Source organism: Rhineura floridana, chromosome 18, assembly GCF_030035675.1.
Source record: "Rhineura floridana isolate rRhiFlo1 chromosome 18, rRhiFlo1.hap2, whole genome shotgun sequence".
Classification (NCBI taxonomy): domain Eukaryota; kingdom Metazoa; phylum Chordata; class Lepidosauria; order Squamata; family Rhineuridae; genus Rhineura; species Rhineura floridana.
This window is the reverse complement of record NC_084497.1, coordinates 27,351,549-27,378,954: the sequence shown is the minus strand read 5'-3', so window position 1 is coordinate 27,378,954 and position 27,406 is coordinate 27,351,549. Positions and strand designations below refer to the sequence as shown.

Genomic DNA, 27,406 nt, shown 5'->3' with positions numbered 1-27,406 from the left:
CTTCAAAATATATTAAAACATTTTAAAAACATCTTAATAAGCAATTCCAACACAGATGCAGATTGGGATAAAGGTCTCTACTTGTTGAAAGAGGAAGGTCTTCAGTAGGTGCCGAAAAGAGATGGTACCTGTCTAATATTTAAGAGGAGGGTGTTCCAGAGGGTCAGTGCCACAACACTAAAGAGCTACTCCTGAATAAAACTGAGTTGGATACAACCCTAGGTAAGAACACTCTGCTCTAAGCGAGGCTTCTCTTAAGTGCTGTCCATTTTTCTCAGCATGCCCAGCTGGTCGCTATGGTGCTGACTGTGTGCTAGTGTGCTCCTGTGGCGATCGTGCCACCTGCCACCATGTGACAGGCCTCTGTCTTTGCCCACCAGGAAAAACTGGCCCCAGCTGCGAACATGGTAAATATTTACGGCAGGGGTGAGGGATCTTTTTTAAGCCTGAAAGCCGCATTCCCTTCTAGGCAATGTTCTGGGGCCACACGACAATAGTGGGCGGGCAAAAGTGGCAGTAGTCTTGTTTCCACACACACTCACTCACATGCACACTCCCCTCTATCTTTCATCAGGCAGGCAAGGAGGGTGCAAAACAGGGCCAGTGAGGGGTGTGGCATGAGGAAGAGTCCTGAGGGCCAGATAGGATGGTCTGGAGGGCCATATTTGAACCCTGGGCCCGACAGTGTCATTTGCCTGACCTAGCTGAGATCATTGCGGGGAGCACTCATAAGAACATAAGAAGAGCCTGCTGGATCAGGCCAGTGGCCCATCTAGTCCAGCATCCTGTTCTCACAGTGGCCAACCAGGTGCCTGGGGGAAGCCCGCAAGCAGGACCCGAGTGCAGAACACTCTCCCCTCCTGAGGCTTCCAGCAACTGGTTTTCAGAAGCATGCTGCCTCTGACTAGGGTGGCAGAGCACAGCCATCACAGCTAGTAGCCATTGATAGCCCTGTCCTCCATGAAGTTGTCTAATCTTCTTTTAAAGCCATCCAAGCTGGTGGCCATTACTGCATCTTGTGGGAGCAAATTCCATAGTTTAACTATGCGCTGGGTAAAGAAGTACTTCCTTTTGTCTGTCCTGAATCTTCCAACATTCAGCTTCTTGGAATGTCCACGAGTTCTAGTATTATGAGAGAGGGAGAAGAACTTTTCTCTATCCACTTTCTCAATGCCATGCATAATTTTATACACTTCTATCATGTCTCCTCTGACCCGCCTTTTCTCTAAACTAAAAAGCCCCAAATGCTGCAACCTTTCCTCGTAAGGGAGTCACTCCATCCCCTTGATCAATCTGGTTGCCCTCTTCTGAACCTTTTCCAACTCTATAATATCCTTTTTGAGATGAGGCGACCAGAACTGTACACAGTATTCCAAATGCGGCCGCACCATAGATTTATACAACGGCATTATGATATTGGCTGTTTTATTTTCAATACCTTTCCTAATTATCGCTAGCATGGAATTTGCCTTTTTCACAGCTGCCGCACACTGGGTCGACATTTTCATCGTGCTGTCCACTACAACCCCGAGGTGTCTCTCCTGGTCGGTCACCGCCAGTTCAGACCCCATGAGCGTATATGTGAAATTAAGATTTTTTGCTCCAATATGCATAATCAACTCAAGTGTTGCTTGGAGGCTTCCCATAACAGGCATTCTGGTTGGCCACTGTGAGCCCGTGAAGCTGGACAACATGGATCTTTGGCCGGATCCAGTAGGGTGCTCTCTTATAGCAATAGGCCTTGTGGACTTCCAGTGAAGCTGAGAAGTTGGAAGATTTGGGACCGATAACAGCAAGGACTTTTTTTGTGCAGCGCATGGTTAAACAATAGAATTTGCTTCCACGAGATGCCGTGATGGCTGAGGACGGACAGACCTGTCAATTTCAGTTCTCTCCGTTTCCCAGGCATCTGGTTGGCTGCTGTGTGGACAGGATGCTGGATTAGATGGGCCACTGGCCTAATCCAACAGGCTCTTCTTATATCTATCAGCCAGCCAAGATAGATGTCTGGCCCCGGCCATCCGTAGTCACTATGTCTCATTCCCTCCTCCAACAGGTTGCCCAAGGAACCGCTATGGGGCCGGCTGTAAGCAGACATGTGCTTGCCAGAACGGGGGGATATGCCTTGCGACCAACGGCTCCTGCCTGTGTGGCCTCGGGTGGACGGGGAGATTTTGTGAGCTGGGTAATTCTCCCTGTGTGGCTCCTCCGTCGTCTTGCAACAAAGATGCAATTGATCCTTACACCTTGTCCCCAGCTTGGCTGCAGCCCAGACTGCTGGAGTGTCAACTGCCGCAATCCCCTACCCCCACGCCTGCATTTTTCAGCCCCATTTGCAAATCATGAAAGTGGAGGGGGCGGTCGGCTTTTTGGAAGAGTGCATTTGAAGGGAACATTAAACCCACGGGCACTTGTCCTGGTGTTTTAGTTTCTCCAGGAACATGCTGTTGCGTTCAGGCAGAGCTTGGAAAAGTCACTTTTTGAACTACAACTCCCATCAGCCCCAGCCAGCATGGCCACTGGATTGGGCTGATGGGAGTTATAGTTCAAAAAAGTAACTCTGCATTCAGGTCCTGTTTGCCGGCTTCCCATGGGCATCTGGGCTGGACAAGATGGGTGTTTGGCCTGTTCCGGCAGCCAGGCTCTTTTTATGTCCCTGTGTACAAAGTAAACAATACCAATGCTAGTCCTACACCGGGTAGGCCCACTGACATTAATGAACATGACTAACTCATGTCCGCTAATGTCAATGGGTCTACTTTGAGTCAGGACTTGGTTGGTTACAATCCCAAATGATGGCCACCAACCTGGGTGGCTTTAGAAGAGGGTTTCACAGATTCTTGGGAGAATCAGTGGCCACTAGCCACAGTGACTATGTTCCTCCTTCGCTGTCGAAGCCAGGATGCCTTTGAATGGCAGCTGCTGGAAATCACAAGTGGGAAGCGTTGCCCGCTTGCAGGTCCTGCTTGCGGGCATCTCATTGACATCTGGCTGGCCATGGTGAGAAAAGGATGGAGTAGATAGGCCACTGGCCTGATCCAGCAGGCTCTTCTTATGCTGTCAGGCAGGCCACGTTCACACCATACATTTATTCCACTTGAAACATGGCTTCCCCCCAAAGAATCCTGGGAAGTGTCATTTGTGAAGGGTGCTGAGAGTAGTTCAGGGACCCCTATTCCCCTCACAGAGCTACAATGCCCAGAGTGGTTTAACAGGCAGCCCCTCTTCCCACAGAACTCCGGGAATTGCATCTCTGTGCGGGGAATAGGGGGTCTCCTAGCACCTCTCAGCACCCTTCACAAACGACACTTCCCAGGATTCTTTGAGGGAATCCGCCAGGACTGTCTGAAGTGAAAAAAAGGTCTGGTGTGGATGTGGTCTTAGAATGCCCAGGGACAATTCTATATAATGTTAAGACTCAGCATTGTTCCAAAAGGCATTCAGGATGGGGGTGGGGAGTTATGACAGCCCCCATTCCACTGGTACAGCACCTGTTTGGCATGCAGAAGGTCCCAGGTCCAATCTCTGGCATCTCTAGATAGGGCAAGGAGAGACCCTTGCCTGAAAGCGTGGACAGCCTCTGTGACAGTCAGCGAAGAAAATGCTTAACTGACACAGTGCATGGCAAGTTGCTGTGGGTTGTACCCTGAGCAGACCTGCTGAAATTAATGGACCTAAGTTGGTCCTGCCTGCTAACTTTGGTTAATTTGAGTGGGATTAGAACTGAATACACCCCAATGTTCGTCTTCAGCTGAAAGGTCTCCTCTGAGGGCTTTCTTTCACCAGGACAGAATATTAAGAGTTGAATCAAACATGCAGAAATCTCATGCGGTGCAAGTCTCTCTCGGGGGAGGAGGGTGACAATTACATTTTCCAAAAACATGTTAAAAAGTTACCATGTCAGGGAGAAAGGTTTTAGCCTAGTCTTGCTTGGCAGCTCAACGTGGAACGGGCAGCGACTCATTAGTAGAGCATCTGTTTGTGTGACACTTCAGGTCCAGGCATCTCTGGGGGGGGGGGGGCTGTGTCTGAAAACCTGGAGTGCCCCTAACAGTCAGCGAGGGCAATACTGAGCAAGATGGATCCATGGTCCGACTCAGGATTAGGCTGCTATTTTTCTGACAGAGCAGTGCGAAAGGGAAAAGTGAGCATGTAAGGACTGTTTTTCTCGCAATCATTCGATATGAGGGTACACAACAGATGTGTTGCAATTGGAGAATTGTTTTCTTAACGGAGATCCTGAGTGATCTCCCCCGGGGAAGAAGGTTTTATCTTTGAAACAGGTCAGGATCTTTGGAAACCAACTTGATAATCAATCTTCACGCCTCTCCTTGATCTGGCCTGCAGAGCTTGAAAGAGAGCACCTCTGTATAAGCGCTGTGATAAACTGAGTCACGGTCTTTCCCTGTAGGATGTCTGCCAGGGAGATACGGCGCCCGCTGTCAGCTGAATTGCGCCTGCAAGAATAATGGGACCTGCAATCCAGCGACAGGAGCCTGTGGCTGTCAGAAAGGGCACTATGGGGACTTGTGCCAACACAGTAAGTGTGCACATTGCTGTTCTTCCAGAAACTTATTGCGGGGTTGGTAGCCATCAGAGCATGTGGGCGGAGCCAAGCTAAGCATGAAGTCTTGAGGCATTGCGTCGGAGCTGCTCTTCATCCGGAAATAAGGAAGGGCCATAGGTCAGTGGTAGAACATATTTTTTGCATGCAGAAGGCCCCAGGTTCAATCCCCAATGGGATCTCCAGGTAGGGCTGGGAGAGACTCCCTGTCTGAAGCCCTGGACAGCTGGTGCCAGTACTGAGCTAGATGGACCAACGTCATACAAGGCGGCTCTGTCCCAAATACACATTTACTATGATCTGCCCGCCGTGCGGATGCCACGGGTGCATCAAAGCTTCCAAACGGCCATGGGGGGAGTTTGCGATACGCAATTGAAAGAGCAGGGGTTGCAAATCAGGGACAGAGCCGTCCTAGGGAGACTTCCATTCTCACGTGCTTGTGCTTAGATAGGAACAGGGTTGATCAGTGTTGAAGTCCCCCTCCAGAAAATGTTTGGGGATGCCTTATCCCCCTCCCCTCCCTGAAGCGACAATCAGACCAATGCTGCGTCATCACATGTAGCTTTTGGAGAGGGGAAATTTCATTATTATTGTTGTTGTAATTTGAATGTATCTAGTGCCCAGGGCAGCAAACACATCAACAAAACAATTTGACAAGAGCAACGGTAATTAATTGTTGTAAACCGCCCAGAGAGCTTCGGCTATGGGGTGGTATACAAATGTAATAAATAAATAAAAATAAACGGCATTCTGTAAACAGTTTAAACATTCTTTCATCTGGGGATCACCGGGTTCCACCCCCAAATTTCACCTCCTCCTCCTCCTCAAAAAAATCATCTCCAGGGTCCTCTGTTCCACCGCTCAGTAACGTGGTAGTGAAATGGTGGCATTTGAGGATGGAGAACAACTACTTGTTTATCTTGATACGGGCAGGCCAGTCATATGAGACAGAAACTGTGTGGTGAGTGTTTGGTGAGCTACAATGGCTCACACCCAACTAACGTCTACTCAGAGGAGACCCATTGAAATGAATGAGCTTACCTTAGCTATGCTCATTAATTTCAATGGCTCTACCCTGAGTAGGACTAGCCTTCGATACAACTTAATACAACAAATCTGAATCTGAGGGCTGTGGAGTTTTAATGCTCTTTGGCTAAGCGGGTCACCTAGTGGTGGGGGAAAAAAAAGGCGTTTGGTGGTTCTTCTCTCTCAATCCTCTTTCCCCACACAACTTTTGACTTCCCTTCCAACTGGTTTCTCCTCTCTTAGCCTGCCCAGCAGGTTTCTACGGAGTCGGCTGTCGGGAGCCGTGCGAATGTCAGAACGGAGCGACGTGCAACCCAGTGACGGGCAAATGCGTGTGCCCCCCTGGTTTCCACGGCAACCAGTGCCAGAAAGGTAACTCTCCCTTCTAGGGGGAAAAAAAAAGGCCACCTTGTAGGAATGGCTAAATCTTTTTTAGTTGAGGCTTGCAGGCATGTCCGGAATGCTTAGGGATGCTCTAAGCATTCCTGCATCCCACAGGGGTTTGGAACTCTATGCTACACGGGTGGTGAAGCTCTGGCCCGCAGGCCAAACGTGGCCCAACAGACCTCCCCATTTGGCCCACTAGGCTATCTACCCCAAGGCATGCCCACCTGCTCCATACCTGCCATCGTATGTGATTTCGGGTGTGGGGCAGAAATGCATCTGCAAAAAGCAGGATTGACCTCCCTGTGCACCAACTGATGCATGCCAAGTTCAATCCTGTGTGGCCTGGTCATGTCTGCAAGTTCCTGGGCAGGGACGGGCGAGAAATTTGATTCAGTTCGCATGTCAAGGAACAACCCCGCCTGTCAAAGTTGACCTGTGGGGGTGTGGGAGAGAAAGATCTGGTCTGCTTGGCCAAAAGGTTCCCCATCCCCTACTAGATTACTTAGAAGAATAGTGGGGAATTCGGCCCTGATCTGAATCATTGCATCTATTCTTTGGACTGACAGCAGGTGGTGCTCTCGTTTCAATTGTAACTTCCTCCACTTTAAGGAAAACTCTGGATCCGATCCTTCAACTCTATGGCTGTGACAATTAGGTAGAAATTTGGTTCCATTTGCATTTTCATGCTAAACTGCTTAATTCACATTGTCTGGAACAATATCTGGACCCAAACTCTGCAGTCCTCTGAAATTTACACTTCTCTGAATCTTGTCATGTTGCTTTTCAAACAAGTTGATCAAAATATGTGTGTTTAAGAGAAAATGGAGTGTATTCAACTAAAGCCTATTCAGATTAGACCCACTGAAATTAATTGCCCTAAGTTACTCATGTGCGTCAACTTCAGTGGGTCTACTCTTAGGACTAGCACTGCATGCAACCTAGTGTGTATACAGGTGCTCATAGTAGTGAAAATGTCATCGTATTAGAGGAAATTGCTTGCAAAAAAAGTGCACTAAACCACCAATTTTTGTGAAGTTAAAAAAAAAAAGGAAACCGACGCAGAAATATGAAGAACGGAAGTTAAAACTGGAAAAATAAGACACTGAAATTGATTGAGTCACCCATCCATCGTAATAATTAATCTCTCTTCCTTGGCCACAGCCTGCGATCCAGGGAAGTACGGAGAGGAATGTCAGCATCAGTGCAACTGTGATGGGGATGCTCCATGCACACCACAGAGCGGCCTCTGCCTCTGCCCTCCGGGGAAAACTGGTACCAAATGTGACACGGGTGAGTGTACGGATGATCTCGCAAAGCACAACTTGCACCTCCTCTAGGACAGGAGAGGGCTGGCAGCGCATACGAGGCTTTGGTCCCAAAGGCGTTGGGAGTTTATTTTCAGTGCAGTTTTTCAAATTAAAAACTCTCAGAGCCACCAGTTAGGTCATCCACACCTGCACACCTGATGGCCTGTTAAGTGTGCTAGACGACTGGACACCTTCCTGCCTCTGGATGTGGAAGTTATAGCCACGCAGCAGCCAAATTATGTCAGTCAGCAGCGCACAGGAGTGATGGACTCTTCTGGCTCCAGCTCACTTGCTGTATAGCAGAGTTTGTGTCACTGGGGAACTTAGGAGACAGTCTTGTACTGAATCTGGTCCATTCCCCCTTTTTCGGTGGGCTTTAAAAAACTCTCCTGCTCATCATGAATAAGCGGTTCTCCATTTTCTCCCCGAAAGCTTTCTTCTAGGCCTACACTTCTTTTCCTTCACCTGTTTACTGCTGGGCTATTCTCTCAGCTCTCACCTACATATCGAGTGTTTTGTGTTTACTTTCAAGATACGTTTGGCCTGTCAATCTTGTGCTACAGTGTGTGTTTGGAGGGGGGTAACTTTGGCCAGCCTGACTATTTGGCACGCAGACTTGAGACTCTCCATCTCTTCCACAGATAACACTTAAATTATCTGGGCTATGTTGCTGTGGGATGGCCCTGTTGGCTATTTGGTGTAGAAAACTTTTGGGTACGTACATTTTAGGAATGACTCCAAGGTATCAGGGGCAGTCTCCCAGCTTTCAGTCACAGCGTATTTTGCACATCAATAATAACAGCAACACACCATTATTTATTTATCTATTTTTTATTATTACAATGTGTGCGGCAAAATCTTTGCTCTCCAGATGAGGCCTTCCCTTTTCTTTCGGGGAAATTGCACCTTCTGCACTTTTGACTTATCCTTCTTGCTGATCCCAGACTGCCCATTGAAGAAATTCGGTCCCGACTGCCATCTGACCTGCGAGTGTTCCCGGGCCAATGCTTACTGCAACACCCAGAACGGCCGCTGCGTTTGCCTCCATGGATATATGGGGGCAATGTGTCGGGAAGGTAAGGAAGCGAGATCGGGTGCTCTCCTCAGAAACCCTGGACTTGTTCGAGCTGATCTACCCATTCGGAACTGGACTTCCCTTCATCCTGAATGTGTGTGTATGTATGCATTCATATATATGCATATGTTAAGGGGAATGTAAGTTGAGCGGTTAATGTGCATGATAACTGGCAATTGTGCACATTCACCAGACCTCATGGAGAACGTGCACATAATCCTTCCATGAAGAGGGGACTGTGCACATTTCCTGGTCCAGACACAAAATCTCCACCAGGCCTTGGGGAACGTGCATATCTCAGCTGAATGTTGTACATGCTGCAGGCAACAGGCACATTCTCCAGTCAGTATGCATAGCCCTCCAAGAAACATGGTGGTTTTTTTCCCCCTATTTCTTGCTGAAACGTGTGCAAGCTGAGCTCCTTGGGCTATTTCTGACCCACTGCCTAATCTTATATGGCTCACAGCATACCCTCCCCCATCAACAGAGCAGCAGGGAAAACGGGGAGGGGGGCTTGCTCCACATAAAGATCAACTTTTTTTTCTGCAGCCCCCCTTTTCACCTCTCAGCTGTTCCCCAGTCAGCTGATCAGCCTGCAGAGAGAGAATTGGAGGAGTAGATCTCCAATCCTGCAACTGTTCCATGTTTTCTGGCTCATCTACATGGAATCTGAGTTTTCCTTTAGCCAGTAGCGACTAGATAGGCTGGGCTCCGAGTGGCCGCTCAGTGCCACTGGACTGCCTGCAGTGGGCGCCCCATGCGAGTTAGGCGAGCACCTGCCGCAAGAGACTTCACCATCTGCCCCCTGGCTTGAGCCATGCTTTAAACAACGCATTGATGCTCATTTCAACGGCACGGTCCATTTCATTTGCTTGTGGCTTTTATTGCTTGAAGAAAACCCCAAGTGGTTTCACCCTAAAATGCAATATATGTCCTATTATCGGAGGGGAAGGTTTAAAATGTTCCTCTGTTTGCAGTCCCCTTTGTGCTGTTCAGCTAACTAGAGAAATTGCTAAGAGCAGTCAGTTGTTATGCATGTTAAGACACTCAATTTGCATTCCCTTTATCGTACACACAGCCCTAGCACAGGTGTGAGGAACGTGGGCCCTCCTGCTGCTGCTGCCCTGCAACCCCCATCATCCTTGGCCATGCTGGCTGGGGGCTCATGGAAACACTAGTTCAGCAACATCGGGAGGGCCAACTATACCCCATACCCGTGGATTGCATCCAACACTAGTCCTTAATCAGTGGAGACCCCATTGGAACGAATGGCCATGACTAACTTAGACCCATTCATTTCAACAGGTCTACCATGTCTAGTTTTTTAAAGGTTCAGTCTTCCATCCAAAAAGTATCCAGTATTCCATCCAAACAGTATTCAAAAAAGTATCCAGTCATATCTAAACATAGACAAAGACTTGCCTCTTCCTCTCAGGAACCATTGTGCAAAATGTGTTTACAATGTTGGAAGTGGGGCAAGAGCAACTCCTGCTGTGTTCTTTTGTTTGTGCTCCAGAGGGAAGATAGAGCTTGGGTCCTCCAGATGGACAGGCTTTGTTTACCTTTTTCCTGTGATGTTCTGACTGACTTCCTTCTGTCGCTAGACTGCGACGCCTTTAGGGAAGCTTACCTGCCCTTCCTCCTTTCCTTTTGTTCTCCGGCTGTCCAGAAGAGAGGAGACTCCCTTTGTCTCTGCTCTCTCTCCGAGCATGGGGCTGACTCCTACACCTGGGAGTTATGCCTCCAACTTAGCTAGTTAGTTAGAACTAGGTATGCCTTTTCTATCTACTGTGTATTTCTCTAAATAAGGTAGCTTTTCTTATTTTACTAAGTCTCCAGTCTCAGTGATGCTGATGCAGGGTAAAGCCTGCTTTCTTAGGCAAACACACGCACACGCTGGCACACTCGCATTTCAGCATCTGCTGTTACTCTCTGCTGCTGTGGTGCTGCTTTTAAACGAAATTAAGCAACACTGCACACAGCGCAACATACGATAGCTGCAGGCTGCAAGTGGTGGAGTCCAAACATGGCTAAAAGCACTTGCATCGTACACATATGTAGGCATATATAATGTATACACGTGGGGCGGGGGGCTTCTCGGAGACCCCTGTGCCTTTCTTCATGGGTGCTGTTGGGGCAAGAGAACTGGCAAATCGGGAAAGGGAACTGGGGGTGTCAAGGTTTATTTCACCCAAATAAACCACAGTCCCTAGCCCATCTTATCTCCTCTATGGGCCTCCCTTTTCCAGTTTCTGTTTGGATGAAACAAATCATGAGGCCGGGTCCAACTGCAATATTAAGTCAGTTGTTTTGGAGGGCATGGAAGGAAGGGGGAAAGGAGACGTATGCATGGATCCTTTCCATTAATGTTTTAAGATAGCCTTTCCCAACTTGTGGGTCCTGAGATGTTGTTGGACCACAACTCCCATCAGCCCCAGGCAGCACGGCTGATGGTCAGGAATGATGGGAGTTGGTGTCCAGCAACATCCAGGGACCCAAAAGTTGGGAAAAGTTGGGACTTTATGACTTAACACACAATTGGCTTTCCTTTACCCCAGGGCAGTAAAACCCTAAGGAAGCATTTTGCCATACCAGTCCTTAGGACCGAAGAGCCACCCACCCACCCGAAGGTGTGGGGTCCCTTGAAGAGGCAGGATAGGCGAGGCCTGAGCAGGGGAGCTGACCTCTTGCCACTTTCCTGAGTTCAAAACAGCCAGTGCTCTCTGACTCTCGTGCACAGCACTGCTGTTTTTAGGCAAGGGAACTTATGTCCAACCAGACGATACATGCCATGTGGGCAACAGCAGAGATCTCAGCAAAAATCTAACACATCTTCACTTTTAGGCGATCTACCTCAGCTCTTGACCCACGCAAGACAACTGCAGGAGCAAGGTGAGTTTTTGATACTATTTTTAATATGGCAACTCGGAGCTGTTTGGAGAGGGGAAGTGGGGCAAGCACTGAGCTTAGGAACGGAGAAAGCGGCGTTATCCTATGGCCACACTGACTGGCAGGAGCTCGCTGGAGATTCAGATGAGGGAGGTGCCCAGCCCTACCAGGGATGCTGAAGATTGAACCTTTTGCATGTAAGATGCTCTGCCGCTGAGCTCTGGGGGTGAGCCTGCCAGGAAGGATGACGTGCCCCTCCTCTAACCAGTTCCAGTTTCCCCTTACAGTCGTACATCCTCAGACATCTCACCAGGGTTCCACCAGGCTGGCTGCCCCCTCTGCGAAGCACTAGTTCCTGGACTCCTCCTCTCCAACGCAGACTTGGATGCAGCCCGCAAGGATTAGCTACCACCCCACCTATGGAACTGCCCCCCACCCAGCAGTTGCGTCTTTGCCCCAGCTCATAGATCTGAATCCTCGGGCAGGCTACCGATTCAAGGTTTTGCTGTGAAGAGTTGTCCTGCACAGACTGAGCGTAAGCAACTCAAAACAAGCACACACTGACCTCAAACGGACGTGGCAGGGAGGAGACCCCAGGCTCATCCGCTCACAGAAACCAGCGGCGATGCGTTAAGCACTGCCAGTTTGCCACCAGGCTTCGGGATTGAAAGGAGCACAGCTTGTCATTATGAGTTAGCCACGTTTGGCTGGAATTATTAATAGCAGAATTCTGAATTTATGCAAAGGCATTTACGGGCCGCTGTATCGAAGTTGCATCCTCATGCTCACAGGGTTTGTACCGGACTGGAAGGCATAGGTGAGAAAGTGCGTGTGTATGTTTGAAGCACAATACACATCCTTGTCTCCCCGCAACCCCTGTTAGTTGGCAGAGAGTTGAAGGGGGCACACTGCGTGCTTTGGAAAAAAAGGGATAGCCCTTTTTCGTGCACAGAAGCCCAGGGCTAAGACTTCGCACACAACTGGACCCAAAATAGGCTGTTTTGCCGCTTTCCCACAATCTGGACTAGGGCATTTGTAGAAGAAACTGATCCTGGCGGTTTGCATACAGGTAACAAGCAAAAAATGCATTTGTTAAGCTCCTGCTCTTTGCCAACCCGAATCTGCAGACATGCTGCAGCCAGTCTGAGATTAATTTATTTAAAAAGTCAGTTGGGCTGCTTTTGGAAAGGAACCACAAAGCTCACGGTTGAATGCCTAAACGCATCAGATGTAGGGAAAGTTATTCACCTGCCTGGCTTTGCATAAGTTAAATTGAGCCAAGGTTGCTGGTCCGTGGTGATGAGCGGTCCAGCCAGCCTTCTGATCTGGTGCCATCCAACTGTTTTGGACTATAACAACTCCTATCAGCCAGCTTGCCCCTTACCCTTATCAGACTGCAAGAGGCAGGGCTTGTGAAAAGCCTATCAGACAACCTGATGTTATAGGGGAACATCTAATTCTTTCTGTAATATCCACTCTCCCAGCATGGTTATTGGAGATGACCGTGCAAGCTGTGCCAAGCGACATCTAAAAGCTGTCTTATGCATGAGTTGAAAAAGCAAAACAGGGCTCAGTACCTTTCTTCCTTGTGTGTGTGTGTGTGTGTGTATCTTTTCTCCTGATGTTCTCACAAACGGGCATGAGGGAAAGAAACTTGATTTCTCAAACAGAAACCCAGAACTCTCCTGCTTCTGAAACATGCTGCTTGGTGAATCTTAGGTGTCCCATGAACTATCTGTTGTCCCTCCTCACATGTTACATCGCACTGGCAAGGCAAATGGAGTTTGTGTGTATTTTCTGCTCAAAAGTAATTTGTGAGCCAAGATGGGATAAAAGGAAAAAGGGGTTTTACTAACCTTCATGTCATCAGGATACTGGAGCACTCTTGCTTTTCAAAGTAGCGATGGTGCTGAAATTGGTTAATTAATTGGAGAGCAACAGGCGACAAATTCAGATGGTCCACACCTTCACCAAAGTTTAGACCCCCCCCCATGGAAAGCGGATCACTCCCCCCTCCTTCTAGACAACACTACCTTTTCCCTAAGAGGAGTTCTTGTGAAAGGCAATGGGAAGCCTCAACTCACGTTCAGCATCCATTGCCAGCAGACACACTGGAAAAACCCCCACAGAGCTTCTGCCTTGAAATCATTTGGAACTAGGCGAGATGGGAAACACTGACTTCCCCAGCGCCCTTTTCCAAGGGTACATTTTGGAAAAGAAAAACCTGGGGGAAAATATTGTTTCTAAGCCTAAGAACTAGAACCTGGTTTTAGAAATTGAAACAGACAATCTGGACCGGCTAAAATGCCCCAGAAAAATAGAGTTAAAGTTACTGAACATGACTAACATTGGCTGATTAATTTCAGTGGGTTTATCTTCAGTAGGACTTGGAGACCATCTGTACAACTGTTGAGGCTCTTCCTCCAGCTAAAATTTAATTCTAGAAATCACACTAGGGCATAGTTTGGAGCTTTAAGTTCAATGAAAGTTGCACCCAAGTTGTTACTGGTAGATTAAAGCCCATTTTCCACAAACCTATAGCCTATTTTCAAAAGCAGAACCTGTTGCTATCAGCTCTCTACACCGGCTATGGAGGTTGGATCCAATTCAGTTTTACTCCAGGTAGACCCAGTGAAATTAATGGGCCTAACTTAGCCATGTCTATTAAATTAAATGAGCCTACTTTGAGTTGGACTGATGCTGCGTGCAACCTGTGACCTCTTACTCCTGCCCCTAGTATACTGATCAATGACTTTTTCACAGCTGTCATAGTGCAGAATGTCTTGCCTTAGTCATAAGACCAACAGAAAAGTATAATGTTATTGGTTTGTATATAAAAAAAGATATTTATATATACTTTATGCTACCCTGTACTTCATGGAGTTGATAGATATTTGCCGCACAGTTAATGGCAGTTTTACGTCCAAAACAAGAAACATTAAAAACTGAATTGGGCTTTTAAAATAATAAAAGTTGCTCAGTTGCACTCCCAAACGTCCACTCTGCCTCCCATTAAGTTTGCAATTCTTTGCCTAATACAAATGTCCTGTGGCTGACAGCTTTATCAAGGATTACAGCTTGCCTCTGTGCACATTAAAATATTCATACACCTCCCCATCCTGAAATTTGGTCTTAAAAATGATCACATACAAAATGGCTAATTTTAAGCATGTCTACTCAGAAGTACGTCCTGCTGAATTCAACAGAGCTTACTGTTGGCGTGTGTGTGCGTTGTTGCGTGATACAGCATACATATCTTGATGGTTACCATAACAACGGCCTTCACTGTCCGTTCCCAGACTGGCAAAGACATCACTCCTCTTTACTTTCAAACCTTTCAGACTTGATGGAAAACTACTAGGCCTCATGCCAACACTTACTCCCAGGTTAGTGGGGATAGGGTCGGAGCCTAAAAGACTGGGCCACAAAATCACGAAGGCCCCAGTACAAATCCTGCATCGGCCACGAGTTTACAAGGGAGTCCTAGGGAATCTGCTGTCTCTGCCTCAGTCCCACCTCCTCCTGCAATCTGCAATATGGGTGATAATATAATACTGACTTACCTTACAGGGGTGTTGTGAAGATTACAACTAGGTCCTGCATGTGAGCAGCTTTCAGTGCCTGAAAGTGCTGTACAAATAGTTTATTATTATTTGAAACAACTGACAGAACATAAAAAAGAGTAGCCTGCAAAAAGGGTTTTGCCAAGCACCTAAATTTAGGGGCTTCAGGACGCTTTGCCTACACACCCTCATGACTTTTTACAAGAGAGCCGATTAATTGCAGATTTATACACCTCTTCACACTCTTTAGTTCCTAAAGCTGTGTGATAGAAAAGATTAAAAAACAAAAGATTACAAACTCAATATAATAAATTCATTTCTACAATTGTACAATCCTTACACCATAAATCAAACGGGACAACACTTCAGAAAAAGTCCCCTTACACAAAAATGTCTCCCATAGCTACGAAAACACTGGACATTTGTCTCATTTCAGTGGGTAACTGATTCTAGAGGGCTGTAACTGCAATGCTAATTGCTACAGGAGGCCTTTAGCCTGCATATTCCAGCTTGGCCTAGAAGGAGGTTTAAGTGAATAGTTTGCTCAAGATCGCCTACCGCAAACAATTGCAGTTGAGGCTTACACCTTACAGCCACACTCCATGAGCCAAAGAACCACGCAACTGTCTTTGCAAAGCTCATGAAACATCGGTTGTACCTAATGTCAGTCCTTCTCCAAACAGACCCATTGAAATCAATGGGCATGACCATCTTCGGTCTTGGCTGGACACAACCCTACGTTTCTCAAACGTTAGGAGAGGCTGGTGTAGCCAGTAGCGAGCGAGATGAAGCCAGTAGCGAGCGAGATGAAGCAATGGTCCTCCTGTGTAGAAAGAAGAACGCTTTTGCACCTTGTACCAAATCAAACAGGAGTTTAATAAGCTTAAATATATGCAAGTTACACTGCCATACACACCACTCAGTTTCCGAAAAACCTCCTTAGGTGGCAGAACCTGTTGGGCACACCGTTTGATTAGGCATTAAACAATGCATTTTGTGCCAATCAAAGCTGCTCTTCCCCACTTACCAGACACATGCGTCTGTCAGTAGGACAATGGCAGCAGGTCAGACACAGGCAAACAGAACCTATTTTGGAGTAAGTGAAGCATAAGGTCTAGAAACAGAACAAAACCAACACAGAATAGGAGCACTTTCAAGATGCACCACCGACAAAACAGCAATGTTAGGATCAGGACACCCAAACAGCAGTATCAGACACCAAACTCAAAAGTCATTCACTTTAGCCCATAAACTAGACATACATCAAAAGGCAGTGAAGGTCATTAAGGCTCCAATTCTCTACACCAGCCTTTCCCAACCAGTGTGCCTCCAGACGTTGTTGGACCACAACTCCCATCAGCCTCAGCCAGTGTTGCCAATGGTCAGGAAAGATGGGAATTGTGGTCCAACAACATCTGGAGGCACACTGGTTGGGAAAGGCTGCTCTACACACTTACCTTGGAGTAAGCCCTAGCAAAGTCAGTGAAGCTTGTTTCCAAGTTGGCATGTACAGGATTCCACGGTAAAGGTCTCGCAGGAAACCACCACGCTAAACTAAAAAGGTACCTGTGAAATCTTTCCAGGCCAGGAGTTCAGCCACACATTTTTAAAAATGCGTCGTTCTTCCAAACAAAAGGGTCGCGCCACAGTGCTGCTGAGATGCACCGGCCGAGTCAAATGGCTTAACGTCTCATGAGTGTATATTGGATTCACCACACTCTTGCAAGCTGGCATTGGGTGGAGAGCTACAAGGCTCTGCAAACGCCGAACTGATTACAGATCTGAAAATTTAAGAGCCAGTTTCAACAAGTGGGGCAATCGCATTTTTCTGGAGCCTTACAGCTTCCAAACTGGGTACGCCCCTAAACCGACACTGACATGAATCCTGACGCATGTATACCTTTAGAGCAGGCATGGAGACCCTTCAGCCCTCCAGATGATGCTGGACTCCAACTCCCAAAATTCCCAACTATTGGCCTTGCTAGCTGAGGTTGATGGGAGCGGGAGTTCAGCAACCTCTGGAAGGCCACAGGTTCCCTACACCTGCTTTAGAGGCTGATCCCGTGACACCATCACCAGACAAGGCAGGATCAGCGACGCTTTTTCCACACATGGGCAGACTAGCCTCACAGTCACTTCAACATGGTCTTCTTGCAACCAGGACAAAAGTGCCAGATGAAACCTGCTGCCCCCTTCCCGCCCAGTTCACTAGCTGCCCAAATGGGGAACTTCATTCCGTCATATGGTGTCCCGTGAAGGAACTTTGAATGCTCCGCTACAGCGGTTGATCATGAAAAGAGCACCACTAAACCCAAATCTAAATCTTTTTATTTGCCAGCAACATGGATAAACACAACCCACCTGGATCATAAAAGGCAAGGCCATTTCACCTGCCTAGTGTCTCTCTCACCATAAACACATGCCTGCCTCTCACCCTGTAAACTCCAACGGCACGGCCTATCAACAAGGTCCTTGAAGAGGAAGGAATTAGACAGGCAATCTATGCAAGTTTTCCTGGAGCAGGAAGGCAGTGCTAGAGGCACCCTAGTATTTGAGCAAACTGCGCTCCCACGGTCCAGTCACTAGCAGAACTCAGGTCACGTCCACGTCACACATTTAAAGTACTTGGCATCACCCCCACAGGAATCCTGGGAACTTCTGTTTGCGCTGGGTGCTGGGAATTGTAGCTCTGAGCAGGGTAAACTACAGTTCCCAGGATTCTTCAAAGGAAGACTGTTAAAGGGGGAGCAATTGCGCTTGAAATGTATGGTGTGGATGTGACTTCATGCCTATTTTATGCATAGAATGCAAACACAAATACACAAACTGCAGTGAGGTTCTGGAAAAACCACAGGCGCAACGACAGCTGGGGGCAGTCTCAGCCGCAGGGCGGTTGTACTGCTGACATCATCAGGCTGCAGCGTAGAGCATCAAGGGAGAACACTCGCTCATCAAGCGCACACTCAAGGCAAATGGGATGCAGGTCGCTATGCAAGAAAATGGGTTTGTCGTCATTTAAAATCAGCAACGCGCAGAGATCACTTAAAGCTCCTTACAAGAAAATGCCTGAGAGTTAACTAGCAGAGTGATCTGAAGAGGCACAAAGAGGAAGAGAGAAAATGTAGATGGTCATCTTGAAAACAACATCTTCAGACCTGGGTGAACAATCCTTTTTTTTGGGGGGGGGGGATGCCAACGTGCCTCAATCCCGATGGTCCGCCACCAAATGGCATAATCCGATTGCTGCTCCGCTTTTTGTGTTTTAGAGTCGGCAACTCTAAAGGGGTTACCAGCGGCTGGCTGGTAACCCCTCCCTTGGCCCCCCTCCAAAAAGGTTCATCCATAGTGCAGACCTGCTGAAAAGGTATTCAACTCTTTGGATGGAGGATCTTCATGAGCCGGCAACGGGAGCACACTTCCGAACCGGGTGAAACATTACGAGGGAAGTAGCCACCTAAGTCTGTCTTCTCTGGCCGCATCAACGGCTTCGGGTCCAGAGTGCTCCGGTGGATGAACGCTGGGCACGCTCCCGCTTTTCACACATCCGTTTCAATGCGCAGGCGTTCCATGCGCTGCACATTGCGCTCCACGGCGCTGCGGCTGGTGATCTCCTGGGCGCAGGCTTGAGGGAACCAGCCCTTCTCTCCGTCACGCAGGCGCTCTCCTAAGTACCAGCCTAGATGGGAGACAGAAGAGGGGTCTGAGTCAGGCCTGGCACTGTATTCATTACACCAGGGGTGGGAAAAAATGTCAGTCCCGAGGGCCACATTCTCTTGCTGGCTACCTTCTGGGGCCGCATGCCAGCGGTGATGGGCGGAGTCCAGAGACAAAAGTGGGTGGAGCAGTGATAGGCGAGATCCCAGCTACAGAGAAAGACGAGAGAAGTTTCTACACCCTCCTCTCCACGACCCAGGCAAGCAAGAGGCCTTGGGAGAAGAGTCCTGAGGGCCGGTTAAAGAGGACTGAAGGTTTCTCACTGTCATGTTACACATAGGGCTGCATGCAATGTTAACCCTACTCAGAGTAGACCTTGAAATGAATGGACTCCAGTTAATCATGTCCTCCATTTATTCATAAAAAAAATACTCCACTTTTTGAGGAATCTCCTCCACAAAACAGCTTACAATCTCCAATTAAAACAAATCCACTTGACAATAAAATATAAAAAATATAACATCACAGTACAAATCAACAATTATCCAGTAATAGGTGGTGTAATGGTTAATAGCATTGGGCTGTGACCGGGGTTTGAATCCCCCCATAGCCATGAAGCCCACTGGCTGATCTTGAGCCCGTGGCTGTCTCTCTGCCTAACCTCCCTCACAGGGTTGTTGTGAGGATGGGATGGAGAGAGGGAGAGCCATGTACACCACTTTGAGCTCCTCAGTATAAATGTTGTTGTTGTTATTATATGAACATGACTAAGTTAGGTCCATTCTTTCCAATGGATCTAACTCCAAAGAGGATTTCATTGAACACAACCCATATAAGATTAAGTGCAAAGCCCTGGGTAGCCTCATGCAGGTTCTCTCAAACAAGGCCCACAGTTCCTTCTCCGGAGACTCCCCGCCCTTGCGTTCCACATACAGGATTGTATCCAGCTATGTCCTGCTCCAAGTAGACTGAAATTAATGGACCGCCGTTAGGACGCTCACCTTCCTCCCTAGCCAGGACCAAGACAACATCAGCCTGCTGGAGGGAGATCTCGTCCATCTGCTTGGCCAGGTAAGCCTGTGTAATCTCCACCTGCTTGAGATCTTGGAAGAAAAACAACGAGAGAGAGAGAGAGAGAGAGAGAGAGAGAGAGAGAGAGAGAGAGAGAGAGAGAGAGATCAACTCTAAAGAGTAAAACAACAACAAAGATTCCTTCTCCCTACCATGAGTTTAAAAAATAGGGTGCATCTTGGTTTAATTACACAAACACGCAAATGAGACCCACAACAAAATGTTGCAGCACATCCTCCTGACCTCCTAGCAAAACTGCTCCTGCAGAGACTTGTATTGTCAAGAAAGGCTCCCATCACTGCCCAGACAAGGGTTTGTCCAATGCCAAGGGCTTGTTGTTGTTATGTGCCTTCAAGTCAATTGCGACTTATGGCGACCCTATGAATCAGGGGCCTCCAATGACATCTGTTATAAACCACCCTGTTCAGATCTTGTAAGGTCAGGTTCCTTGTAAGGCTTCCTTTATGGAATCCATCCATCTCTTGTTTGGTTTTCCTCTTTTTCTACTTCTGTTTTTCCCAGCATGATTGTCTTTTCTAGTGAATCGTGTCTTCTCATTATGCAGACCCAACTGAAATGTATGGCCATAACTAACCTAGGTTTATTCATCTTAATGGGTCTCCTCTGAGTAAAACTTAGCTGGACACAATGCTATGGCCATAAGGAGGACCTCGTCGAATTGATTCTGGCCTTTAAGAAGAACCTAAGAGCCAGTGCTGGACTGGGCCGAAGCTCTCTCCGATCCAGCATTCTGTTCTCGCAGTGGCCAACCAGGTGCCCCAATGGGAACCCCACAAGCAGGACCTGAGTGCAAGAGCACCTCTCCCCACTTGCAACTGGTATTCAGAGACATACTGCCTCCGACAGGGGAGGGAGACAGTAACTATTGTAGCTACGTCAAGAGGGTGTATTGATGCTACATTTTTGTTATATTGACTTCCATTCCGGCATTTTGCATTAACTGAATTGTTTTAATTAATTTAATTAATTAATTGAATTTGTTTGCTCGCTCGGCACTTTGGGCTTCCCCCGGGAAGGAAACGTGGGATGCAAGCAATATATTAAAAAGAAAAAGAAAAAACTGTTTGCAACTTGTCAGCTTGCTGCCACCAATGGGAGGGCCTGTAGCCCAGTGGTTAGAGCACCTGCTTTGCATGCAGAAGTTCAATCCCCTCTTTCTCCAGGTGGGGCTGGAAGAGACTCCTGCCTGAAAACCTGGAGAGCCTCTGCCAGCCAGTGCAGACAATGCTGAGCTAGACTAACAGTCATACTCCTACGTGCAGAGAACAGAAACACTAACAGGCTTCGTTTCCTGCCTGCAGCCTCAAACTCTGAAAATTTGCAACAACAGAAAGTTGCCTTATTATACACTTTGGGGCTGAGCCCTAGACAGTAACACTCTGAATAGCCACCAGAGGGAGCACTAATCTCAGTTCCCTTTAGACTTTTGCTCTCCACACTCAAAGATGGGAAGGCATCTCTTAAAGGAACAATGCCACAACAGACCACTGAATGCCTGGCCTTCTCCACTGGGAAGAACCCATGTTAGCTGACTATCTCTTAGGGACGTTGGAAACTACCTTAACTCAAGTCCCAGCTCACCTTGCAATCCAACACCTACCTGGGAGTAAGTGGACCTTCTGCGTAGACAAATATTGGATTGCAGGCTTAATCTCCGACAACTCCAGGTAGGGTGGGGAGAGACTCCCTGCCTCAGTCCCTGGAGAGACCCTGCCAGTCAGTGTAGGCAGCACTGAGCTAGACGGACCAATGGTCCGACTCGGTATGGCTGTCAGGGGGTGAGGCGTCACAAGGAAGAAGGAGCGTTGGCTGTGTGTGCCTGTTCCCAGCAGGGAAACACACTGCACAGTCAAACTGAGCAGGATTGAACCCACTGCTCACCAGCGCATGGCAGAGGGTTCAATCCTGCTGGCTGCACAGGCCTGCTCAGCAGCTTCCTCACTGCAGGGAATGCACTAGTGAAACAACCGGCAGCAGGATCGACTGCTCCGGCTCTTTGCCGCATGATTTTTTGAGGGGTGGGTGGGGACAGAGAGCATCTCCCTTCCCCACCCCTTTCCTGGCCATACGTTTAAATAGGCTTTAAAACTAAAACCTTAAAATATATTATCCCCCCCCATCCATGAACAGATCCAGGCAAGGTTTTCCCCAGGTTGAGGGGAGGGCCATGTACAGCCATTCAACGTGAACAGTAAATGGGCAGTAGTGAACTCAAGCAGCGTGCATGCGCTCACACTGGTTAGGTTTCAGATCAGGGTTTGGGGAACCTGCGGCCCTCCAGATGTTGCTGAACTACAACTCCCATCTTCCCCATTCGACAGCCACGCTCGCTGGGGCCACTGCCGGATTTACGCACTAGCTAAGTAAATGACAGCTTAGGACCTGTGATTATGAGCATCCTCTAAAAAACATATTTTGTTGTTGTTACTAAATTTCAGCTTTCACATAATGGCTTGAAAACAAAAGAAACTGGAAACAGACTCTAAAACAGACGTTATCATTCTGATCTGACAAAAATATACCCCCCAAAAGCATATATAAACATTTTTGTAGTTCTACCAGGCCTCTTAAATTCCACATAGCTTGTGCGTCCCTCCAGATGTTGCTGAACTACAACTCCCATCATTCCTGGCTGGGGCTGATGGGTAGTGCAGTTCTGCAATATCTGGACGCCCAAAGGTTCCCTACACCTGAGACCTCAGCATGTCTCAAGATGAACTTTGGAATCCACTTGGAGGTGGCTCAGGGCCTCCCATTACCCAACCCTGTTTTAGATCTGCTAGTCAATTTAGATGCCCACTAGCATCAGAACCTTATTTTCAGAGAAGGGTAAAGTACTCAAATTATCATAAAAAAAAAAAAGGATACCTCCTTTGGGGGCTGTGTCTATTGCTTTATCTTCCCTGTGCAGCAAAGCCCTGATCCATCGGGCGCGGTCACTCCTGCAGGAAGCACAGTGTGTAAAGCATTTGAAAAGCAAATATATAAATCTTACAGGTTTGCTGCCAATTCAATTTTACTCAGAGCAGACCCACTGAAATGCATGGATCTGAGTTAGACATGGGCTGTGCACACATTTAAAAGCATACTTCTTCCCCCAAAGAATCTCAGGTTCAAAGAGCTACAATTCCTAGCCCCCATTCCTTAACAAACTACAGCTCCCAGGATTCTTTGGGGGAAATTAACATGCTTTAAATATATGTTGTGTATGTTCATTATTTCAATTGGTCTACCCTGAGTAGGTCTTAGTTTGAATGTAATCCTTACACATTTTATCCTGCTGGAAAAGGCTCCCAGGTTGATTTGCAAATATCCATGAAAGCATAGTCAGTCTTGCAAACTAAAAGACAAGATACGAAAGGAAAGAGGGAGAGGAGGGAGGAGGAAGAAAGCAAACTCAAATTCTTGACTAGACAAGAATAGGGAACCTGTGCCCTCCCCCATATGATGCTGGACTACAACTCCCATAAACCCTGACCGTTGGCTGTGGATGATGGGTATGGGAGTCCAGACACATATGGAAGGCCAGAGCTTCACCACCCCATCTTAGTCGAACAGTTCTTGTAATGACCAGCTCAAACAGTGGCCGGAGCATCTGCTTTGCATGCAGAAAGTTCCCAGATTCAATCTCCAGGTAGAGCTGGAAGAGACTCCTTGTCTGAAACTCTGCAGAATGGCTGCCAGTCAGTGTAGACTACACTGAGCTAGATGGACGCAGTGGTCTGACTATCTCTTAGGGACGTTGGAAACTACCTTAACTCAAGTCCCAGCTCACCTTGCAATCCAACACCTACCTGGGAGTAAGTGGACCTTACTTCTGTGTAGACAAATATTGGATTGCAGGCTTAATCTCCGACAACTCCAGGTAGGGTGGGGAGAGACTCCCTGCCTCAGTCCCTGGAGAGACCCTGCCAGTCAGTGTAGGCAGCACTGAGCTAGCCTCAGTATGAGGCAGTTTCCTATGAAGGCTCCCCAGGGTTGAATGGTAGAGCAAGGAAGGTGGAACCAGCCACCCTCAGATAGCAAACACAGAGTCTTTCTCCCTTCACATTTAGTGGCCGTGGTCGACTCCACCTCCTCCTCGTCAATGCCCCTTCATCACTTGCCCTTTGCTCGCAGAGCACAAGCGCACAGAGGAAGATCACAACCCAAGTCGAGGCTACAACTCTCGGGTCCCATCTGTGCTGTACATTTAAAGCACTATTATACCACTTTAAGTTTATCAGGAGATCCCTATTGCCCTCACAGAGGTACAATTCCCGGAGTTCCCTGGGAAAAGGGATTCATTGTTAAACCACTCTGGGAATTGTAGGTCTGTAACGGGAACAGGGGTCCCCTAACCACTCTCGGCACCCTTAAACAAACTACAGCTCCCAGGATTCACTGGGGGAAGCCATGATTGTTTAAAGTGGCATGTTACTACTTTAAATGCAGATGAAGCCTCAGAAAAGGGCCAATGAATGGGCTGAAGCAAGGAAGAGCAATGCGCAGACGCATCCCTCCAGATGTGTGGACCCCAGCTGGTGTCCAGAGATGCCAACCCTCAGCGCCAGTCAGACGATACTCACAGGGACTCTGCAGCCAGCACAATCACCTCTTGCTTGCCTTCGCTGTCCACATTCATGGTTACTCGGAACAAGTGGCCACTGCGGAAGGCGCCACTCGAACCCGGCTTGCCAGGGGGAGAAGAGGGAGCATCCGGGTTCTCAATTTTCTTCACGGACAGCTGGTCCAGCATGGCATAGTTGAGGACCGTGTAACTCTCCTCGCTGCAAGAAATACAGAAGATGGTTAAAGGAACAGGGTACAAGACAGAACCAGGAAGATCAAACAGAATGATTAGAGTTGTGCCTTGCCCCTCCTGATCTGAGCCCCTATCTGGTGCTTAAGAAGGGCCCTGATCCAACCAGGGATGACCTGGGGCTAGCCCAAGCCCTGAACAAAATTGGGTTTAAAAGCCTAATTCAAACATGTGGTCTGGAGGGGGACGGGGACTGAAGGAGACACATGCAGGCTGCATGCACATCTCCTCCCCGCCCAACTGCCCATCCCCTTTTGACAGCCCTGGACCACTCCAGGTGGCTGTTCTGCCCCAGGGCTGGCTCAACCCTCTTTGGTGAAATTGCGGGCCAACCCGAATCGGCTCAATTCAGTTCTGAATCCATGATTTATCCAGAGCACAGCCCTAAGAATTATACAACAATTACACTTACAACGTATACAATACAAACAGTTCACCATGATGAAAGAGCCTCCAGTCAATTGTGGCTTTTAACGGCATTCTATAGCAGGGCTATGGGACCAGCGGCTCTCCAGATGCGGCTGGACTACAACTCCCAACAGCCTCAAGTAGGTGTGGCAAAAGGCCAGGGATTATGGAAGTGGACATCCAACAGCATCTAGAGGGCTATCCTGCACTAGACCATCACTTGCCTTCACTGCCCCCAGCTACCTCCATTACAACTTCTGACAAAAGCAGGAATAAGGAGCCCGCCCCCCCTCTAGGTGTTCCCACCTCCCTCCCCCCCAGCCAGCATAGCCAATGGTCAAGGATGATGACAGCAGACATTCAACAATATCTGGAGGGCCACAGTTTCCCCAGCCCAGCCACAGAATGAAGTTTTTTTTTTAAAAAAAAATCCATGGCTCTGGAATGCTGCAGCCAATTCCACAGAAAGTATCTGAAGCCTGATGCAAGAGAGAAGCATTTTCCCATGACAGACAGAAGCTGGGCTCCTCTCTGTGCCAAGGTTCACATGAAATAATCCCTTGGGAACAGGCAGGCCACAAACAACGTCCCCCTCAGCAGGCCATTCCCACATCAATCAGTCGCTCCCCATTCTACAGCAAGCATGCTATCGGCATTCCAAGCCAAGGCAAGAAAATGACATACAGGTTATCACCGGAAGAACGAGAGAGGAAGGAATTGGGGGGGGGGAGAATTTGGCCAGGATGGGGAATCTCAGAGAGAGGACACACAGTCCAGCAATCTTGAAAGCATTCAGGTTCCGAGGAATCCGGCGACTTCACATTCCACAACAAATTCCACAGCTCCTTGCTTATCGCAAGACGTTGTCTTCAAGTGTTTTGTGTGCGCCAGCATCCGGCCAGAAACACCCTCCACCACTCTACCCTGACCGACCGACAAACATCCCAAAACGTCGTAACAGCAAATCGGTGGAGCAAGTAGTGTCACTGGGTAAATCAAAGGTTCGCAACTCCTTTGTGCCCCACGGGCACAGTTGCAAACCAGAAATAACTGTCATGGGGACCACAGAAGAAACAAGTACACATCACAACCTGCTTATGGGCTTCCCAGAGGCATCTAGCTGACCGCTGTGGGGTGCTGGATTGGATGAGCCTTTGGCAAGATCATATGCTCTTATTCTGTTGCCTTACAATAGAATGCTTCTTGCAAGCAGAACTTAAGATGGGGTGTGTGGGTGCCTGTGGGCACCATGTTTTTGACTTCTGGATCAAATCAAGGGGACTAGAAACCTTTCTCTGGATGGTGGCAGCCTTTAAGAAGGCCGCCTTTTTGTGTGGGTGACAGAGGAAACTACAGTCAAGCACGGCCTTGCCTAGCTGCACCAGGCGAGGAATCCGCATCCAAGGGAGAGATCCTTCACCAAATAAATGAAGCCAAGCCCAACGAGTGAATTGTGTGCAACTTTCATGAGGTAAGCTATAGTGCCAGAGGTAAAATTCCTCAATCGTGAAGTAAAGTTCTTAGTGAACCACCTGAAGAAAGATACCCACCCCCGCCCCTGCCAAACAGCACCACTAAAAATAGACTCTCTCGCACCTCTTTTTCTTGGTGATGATCAGGACATCATTGAAGACAAGCAGATAGCAGTTCCCGCGCCCAGAGCCCTTCCGGAAAATCCCACCCTCTTCCGCCAGGGGCAATGAGAGTTCCCCCCTTTTCAACAGCCACCGGGAAGCAGAGATCAGCGGGAAGTTCTAGAAGAGATCCAGAGAGACACAGCGGTTAAGGTACAAGACCAAACCAGTGGGACACTGCAAAAATATAATGGAACCAGACACGGTTGGAGTTAGCAGCGTTGCTGGCTAGAGGCAAATCTAGAATGGTGTCGACCCGAGACCTCTTCCCAACTTGAACAGCACCCCCTTCTCAAAAACTTCCTTCCCTTTGTATCCAGATGGCCCAGGTGAACATCACAAGGCCTGTTGTCATGGGGGCTCCGTGGGTGCAAATGGAAGAGCCAGCTTGGATGGCTTTATAGAAAAATTCATGGAAGATAGGGCCATCAACAGCTGCTGGCTTTGATGGCTGTACATTATCTCCAGTATCAGGAGGGGGTATTCTTCCAAATACCAGTTGCTGGGAATCACATGTGGGGAGAGTTGATCTTGCACTGGAGGGGGAAAGAGTTAGTCCCCAGCGAGGTCTCACCTTGATTTTTCCAAACTCCAACTGTTTCTGCAACGTATACATCTGTTCCGTCCTCTCCATGGTGTGGGCACCCTCGTTGCACCTCTTCACAAGCTAGAACAAAAATGGGGGGGGGGGAAGATGCTTAATAAAAGTGAGAGAGAATATTGCTCAGAGCCATACGCGGCCACAATTCAGTACATACAGAAACACAACACACACACATGCAGTACATAGCAGACAGTTTTGAAAGCAAGAAACAGAACTTCACCGACCTTGCTCTAAGGATTCTGTTAATCACATCAAAATATTCATCATTCATTCATTCATTCATCATTTTATTTGTATGCCACCTTTGCACAAGAAAATTCTGCTCAAAGTGGCTTACAAGGAGGTGAACAGAAATACATCTCAAAAGCAACAATTGCAAAAACAATTTCCTAATAACAAAAA

At 48.0% G+C, this 27,406-nt stretch overlaps 2 protein-coding genes across 22 annotated transcripts in view; one reads left to right on the top strand and one right to left on the bottom strand.

The window, feature by feature from the left end:
- The window catches only part of MEGF6 (multiple EGF like domains 6), a 177,255-nt gene extending 162,992 nt beyond the window's left edge, over positions 1-14,263 (top strand). For 4 of the 6 annotated variants that reach the window (XM_061600698.1, XM_061600697.1, XM_061600695.1 and 1 more), the window contains 8 exons: positions 279-407; positions 2,057-2,185; positions 4,412-4,540; positions 5,834-5,962; positions 7,139-7,267; positions 8,229-8,360; positions 11,204-11,251; positions 11,536-14,263. In XM_061600698.1, the coding sequence (XP_061456682.1) occupies positions 279-407; positions 2,057-2,185; positions 4,412-4,540; positions 5,834-5,962; positions 7,139-7,267; positions 8,229-8,360; positions 11,204-11,251; positions 11,536-11,600 (890 nt within the window). In that variant the 3' untranslated portion in view covers positions 11,601-14,263. The remainder of the gene's footprint in view (positions 1-278; positions 408-2,056; positions 2,186-4,411; positions 4,541-5,833; positions 5,963-7,138; positions 7,268-8,228; positions 8,361-11,203; positions 11,252-11,535) is intronic. The other 2 variants (XM_061600696.1, XM_061600700.1) reach the window with 2 other exon arrangements.
- Positions 14,264-14,702: 439 nt separating this feature from the next.
- The window catches only part of LOC133372935 (histone-lysine N-methyltransferase PRDM16-like), a 545,545-nt gene continuing 532,841 nt past the window's right edge, over positions 14,703-27,406 (bottom strand). For 8 of the 16 annotated variants that reach the window (XM_061602152.1, XM_061602153.1, XM_061602146.1 and 5 more), the window contains 6 exons: positions 26,975-27,067; positions 26,363-26,520; positions 24,126-24,326; positions 22,426-22,499; positions 19,467-19,568; positions 14,704-18,487 (listed from right to left, as the gene is read on the bottom strand). In XM_061602152.1, coding sequence (XP_061458136.1) covers positions 18,348-18,487; positions 19,467-19,568; positions 22,426-22,499; positions 24,126-24,326; positions 26,363-26,520; positions 26,975-27,067 — 768 coding nt within the window. In that variant the 3' untranslated portion in view covers positions 14,704-18,347. Of the gene's footprint in view, positions 18,488-19,466; positions 19,569-22,425; positions 22,500-24,125; positions 24,327-26,362; positions 26,521-26,974; positions 27,068-27,406 lie in introns of all 16 variants that reach the window. The other 8 variants (XM_061602158.1, XM_061602156.1, XM_061602155.1 and 5 more) reach the window with 3 other exon arrangements.